This window comes from Aptenodytes forsteri, unplaced genomic scaffold (assembly GCF_000699145.1).
Source record: "Aptenodytes forsteri isolate BGI_AS27 unplaced genomic scaffold, ASM69914v1 Scaffold326, whole genome shotgun sequence".
NCBI lineage: Eukaryota > Metazoa > Chordata > Aves > Sphenisciformes > Spheniscidae > Aptenodytes > Aptenodytes forsteri.
Window position 1 is genome coordinate 39,885 of NW_008795677.1, and position 5,350 is coordinate 45,234.

General features: G+C 45.6%; 1 protein-coding gene across 1 annotated transcript in view; it reads right to left on the minus strand.

The window, feature by feature from the left end:
• Positions 1 to 141: 141 nt before the first annotated feature.
• RCHY1 (ring finger and CHY zinc finger domain containing 1) overlaps positions 142 to 5,350 on the minus strand; it is a 6,655-nt gene continuing 1,446 nt past the window's right edge. The window contains exons 2-8 of the mRNA XM_009282625.1: positions 5,202 to 5,340; positions 5,003 to 5,081; positions 4,426 to 4,470; positions 4,263 to 4,321; positions 3,255 to 3,281; positions 2,856 to 2,976; positions 142 to 1,740 (exon numbers count right to left, since the gene is read on the minus strand). Coding sequence (XP_009280900.1) covers positions 1,612 to 1,740; positions 2,856 to 2,976; positions 3,255 to 3,281; positions 4,263 to 4,321; positions 4,426 to 4,470; positions 5,003 to 5,081; positions 5,202 to 5,340 — 599 coding nt within the window. The 3' untranslated portion in view covers positions 142 to 1,611. The remainder of the gene's footprint in view (positions 1,741 to 2,855; positions 2,977 to 3,254; positions 3,282 to 4,262; positions 4,322 to 4,425; positions 4,471 to 5,002; positions 5,082 to 5,201; positions 5,341 to 5,350) is intronic.

The following is a 5,350-nucleotide window of genomic DNA, read 5'->3' on the forward strand; positions in this document are numbered from 1 at the left end:
TTGAGACCACTGCTGTCATTATAGAGACCCAGGGGTCACACACGCGGACATCTAACCCTCCTTTTTCAGCATCGAATCATAGTTTAAAGTCAGCCGGGAATTTCCAGACAGTACGTGTGTAAAAGGAGAGCACATCACACATAGTACAATTTGTTTTAATAGAGACCTTATTTTACATTTATTTATAGCAGTGAGAAAAGTGCTTCAGAAAAAAGATTCTCCAGTAAAGGCAAGCTACAGTAACGCTGTCATCCGAGTCCTAGTATTTCATACATAAAGGGGCGCCGTCAGATTAAGAAAAGCTGCTGTTTTACAGTAGAACAAGTTAAAAACAAGTAGCTGTATGGCCAAGGGTACCTGGGTCCTTTTTTTAGATATTTTATTTCATTATTGAACACTGTTTGCATTCTCAGAAACAAAGAACTTCCTGTAATATTTAGACTGCAGAACACCTTGGGCAGGACATTACATGAAGGGTGGGGAGGTTTGTTGATTTTTTTTTTTTAAAAAACACTCCTCCATCCTCCATTCTCTCCCCCCATGAAATCAGATACCATTAAAAAAAACCCAAAACCACGGAAAATTGGTCCCTGCACTACTCGAGTGCCTCTATGAACTGCTGTTAGTATAGCAAACAGATCAGGCTCAGCCCGATTAGATGGCCCGACGTCACTCCTGACAAAAGAATGGCATGTACTTCACTCAGTGCACTCCACCAGCAAAACATCAAGCTACGTACGTGTCTAAAACCCTACGACACCTCGGCCTTTGTAAGCGAATAGAGCAAAATGAGGAAGAAATGGGTGTAAACGCGACTGCAGCTGGCAAAGGAATCTGAGTGGAGAGACAGCAGGTCAGATGGGCGTCCGGGGAAGGGGGGCCTCGCGGCTTGATTTTTAGGCCGTTTGTCGCACGTACGCGGGCAGGCCAGCCTTGTTCCGAAGTGAGTCCTGTGCGCGCGCTGCACGCGCGTACATGTCAACGCATCAAGCCAAGGGATGCAATTTCTGCAAGCTCACCCTCTCCATCCACTTGCGCCGAAGGCTCCGAGGCCCTAGAACAAACACATCATTTAAAAGGAACAAAACGTACCCGCCTAAAACTTTGCAGATGTCAGCTTTATGTAAAAAGGCCGCTCTCAAAGCTACCAATTTTCCCCAACAGCTGCAACCGGAATAGCTGTACCTCCACCTCCTGTTACTCTCACAACCTTCAGCTGCCCCAAAACATCTTCTGCTGTGTCAGCTGCTTATCGTTTCTCATTTTGCATCTCATTAGTTATTCTTCTAGGCTGACTCTTCTCCGACACAGTGAACGGCTCATTTAAAGGGTGCCATTCTCTCTAGAAACTAACTTTCAGTGGGCATCACACTGCTCGACGGGGAATTCCCCGAAGGGCCTGACCGCGCTGTGCCCCGGGTACTAAGGAGGGGGGCACAATTAGCAAAACTCCTTCGCATCAGCGTTAATTGAATCTTGTAACCATTTCACTGGTGCCGTGACAACTTTGAACAAATTTTTACTGACAAATGGTGGTTTTTTTTTTTTAAATAGATAGTCTCTTCCATGGCAGAGTCTTCCTCGTCCAGCCGAATGCAGCGCGTATCTTGGTCACTGCTCCTCCAAAGGCAGCCGGCATCTTCCATCTTGGGCAGTATTGTACGATTCACAGTTTTTGCACTTCATGCCTAGGAGATGGAACTGCACCGTAGACCGGGCATTGCAGTCATTGCAAAGGATCTACCCACACAGAAAAGAAAGAGAGAGAGGCTTTAGCATCAGCAGGACACTCAACAATATACTACAACCGTGCTTCTAGCAACCACAGAACTGGTTTGCCATCAGGGGACAAAGCAGAAAATACCTTCCTTTTGAAGACAGCAGGGCTGATTTAATGTTTCCATTTGTAACTACTCAGATCACACTCTGTAATCGCAGAGAATTTACGTTTAGTATGGCAAGGTGAATCCTTGCGTAAGTCAGGGACAGACATGCTTTGGCTTTTTCTCTTGATGCAGGAAATGAGCAGGGAAACCCTCAAGTGAAAATGAGGGCAGACTAACAGCAGCTAGCAACATTAGCCAGTCTGCTGTGCAAGACAGGCAAGTGAGCGTTCTTCTCAAAACAGGCAGTAAAGAGATTTTTTCCAAATATCCTGACTCCCAAGAGTTGGTAGGATGGGCTGTCTAAACCATAACAGATGGAACTACAACATCAACGACCGGTGCTGTTTAATTTAGTGTCACCTGCAAACAGCAACCAGTTTCACAGTTCCAAGTTAACACAAAGAAACAGAAAGAAAACAGAAGACGTCTCTATGTGCTAGCCTCGCACAAATCAACAGCTGAATATTTCTGCAGAAAACCTACCGTGTTTAGTCTGGAACATGAAGCTCCAAGCTGTTAAAACACAACTGTTTCTGCTTTTCGCTATGACGGCGCTTAACACTACTGGAGAAAGCAAGATGCTCCCAGAGACCGAGCCATTTCTCCGCTGTGTGATACTACAGCACTAAGAGGTTGTGGTTTTGGGGTTGGTTTCTTTTTTTTTTTTTGGAGTGTGGGTGGGGTGTGGGTGTGCTTTTTTTTTTTGTGTTTATCAACCCAGTAGTGGTTTTGGGTTGGTTTCTTTTTTTTTTTTTGGAGTGTGGGTGGGGTGTGGGTGTGCTTTTTTTTTTTGTGTTTATCAACCCAGTAGATGAATGCTGTAAGCCTACACACGACATTTCTTCATCATTCCCTAACCATCAGGTTGACTTCTGATCCAGGACAAGTCCCTAGTGCCCTCTACTGCCAGCAATGCAAAGGCACAGATCTGCCAAGAACACAGACATCGGTGCAAGTCTCATCTCTTACCTCCACCATCATGTTCTGATACTCTGTGGGCATAGGAGTCTGCGCTACTTCGTCATCCAGCTGACGCCAGTACCTTGTCATATCTAAAGCCGAGTGCATGCACAAAGGACACCTGTAACCTCTGGCAGAAAGGAAAGAAAAAAAAAGTCTAAATCAGAAGATGGAGTGGGGCTGTGAAAGAAGTCCACCCAAAAGGACAAGTTTCATATCATACCAGTCAAAGAGAAACACCACAAATCAAGAAGTTCTTGCAAACAATTGAAAATTAAAAGCCCCTTATCCCTTTAGGAGTTGGCTTTAAGTTATTTGGTACAGGATTGGCATGGTGATCGTTGCCTCTTGGAGTAATCTGTTTGGACCACAACAATATTGAGAGAAGAGATGTTTAGAAATACTCACTCCTTTAGCATGTCCTCGTAACATGTTCTGAAAAGAAAACACAATGAGAAGTTCAATAACAAGAATACAATTACCGACTGGTAACACATTTGGACTGAACAAAGGGAAAAGGCACACAGCTATCCCCAAACCAGAAGTTAAAAAATATCCTGAGTCCAAGCGAGAAGAAAGCTTCCCATCAAAACCACCGGGTACTTGGGCAAAAATCCAGAGACAAAGCACATCTGATTCCATTCTAAGGTCTTCTAACCTAACACGAGGGAACAGAGTCAACACTAGCCAAGGACTGTGTGGTTCAAGTTTGCTGAAAAAATGGAGTGTGATGCATCACAAGGTAAGTTTAAGATGGACAGGAGTTGAAGGAAGATTCAGTCTGAGGAGACCTACGTCAAACACAGAGGCCATTCACTTAACGCACAGAGACAACGGGGAAAAACAACAGAGCCAACACAGTAACAAAAAGCTGCGTCTGTAACACAAGACAGAAGCAGAAAGGGAAAATGGAAGGGAAACGTGGTAATTATTCCTCCAAAGGCACCCAATGCTATATATCACATCGCTTCAAAAACCCGACAGAGCCAGCAGTTTTTGTAGCGCAACAGAGCGCTCCATTGTCTTGGGGGGGGCTGTCTTAAGGAAAGAATCCAAAACTTAACTGATGAGCTGTCACCAACCTCTTAAAACCATTGTGCAACTGCTTTCTGCACCAAGGAGGGCCTTCTCTACAGGATTCTTGAAATTTAATTAGTAACAGAAGGAAATTCAGCATGAGAAAATTTAGAATGAACAGTACACAGGTCCCTCCGCCACAATTTACTGCAGAAAGAAGACAGCCCTTCTAAAGAAAGTATTTCCTGATGAAACGGAGACTAACCCCTACCGTGTGGCTCCCTTAGAAACCAGCTGTAAGTAGCTGATACAGACTAACCAGGCCTGTAGTGCCGCTGAATAAACGCCACACACAAGGCAGCACCTATTCCCCTTTCTCAAGTATCTGCAATGCTCTACCTGTGAAGAAGGTGACCACACGGCAGAACATGAGCTCCAACGCGAGATGTGTGAATATCCTGTTTCGAAGCAAGTATCGGACAAAAGACAAGAAAATTAATTCAAACACAGTCAAAAAAACAGCCACACACACAAATCCAAGAGATGAAAAGCAGCAGCTCACCTCCAAACATATCGGACAGTCCTGCCTGGAGACATTTTCAATACACTTTACAAAGACAAAAAAAAAAGTTATCCTACTGCATGGATATCTGTATTTTTCTAAATTCTAAAATTGCCTTAGAATGGTAAAAAAGATGTATGAAACGTTACTGTTTGCATTTAGGTTTGAACTTCTGAGAATTAACAGCTGGCTTAGCATATTAAAAAACAAACAGCTTGAAAGCATACATAAGGAAAGGGCTCCCAGAACTCCCGCAGCCGCAAGCAGCCTAGCTTTTCCTATACTGCAGCAGGAACAGGAGCTCAAACTTACACGCTTGTCAGATCTGCAATCAACAGCTCCTTTTAAAAGAAAAGAAGGAGACCAAAATGTTTATTTCCTATAGCTTCAACTGCTAGCGAAGCCAGCTCAGGAGCGCTCTGTGTTGCTGTTAGGTGCACTCCGAGAAAGAGAACCTGTCACTCCCCTTGTCCGTACGGCCTTGGATGGAGCCGAGGCACTACCAGTTTTCATTTTCAATGTGTTTTTTTGTTTTTTGGGTTTTTTTAAGATACGGAGTTAACTGGCGTATTCTTACCTTGTGCTTTCCTCGAAGACTCAAGCTTAAGCATAAATTGCATTTTGAACAGTGGAAAAAATCCTCCTTTGGACCAATCCTGAGGAGAAAAGCATCAGGCCAAGGCCGGTTCCCTCCTTGCCGTACCGCCCCGCTCCGTTCCCCACCCGAGCGGGGCAGGGCCCGGGCCGAGGGGCCGGCCCGCCCGCCCCTCACGCACCTGCAGATGCCACACTCGGCGCAGTGGTACTGCTTCTTGTCGCGATCGAAGAGGTGGCAGATACCGCAGTAGTACTCGCCGAAGAGGCTCTGGCAGCCCTCGCAGCGCTGCCCGGCCCCCCCCCGCCCCCGGGCGGGCGCTCGGCGGGG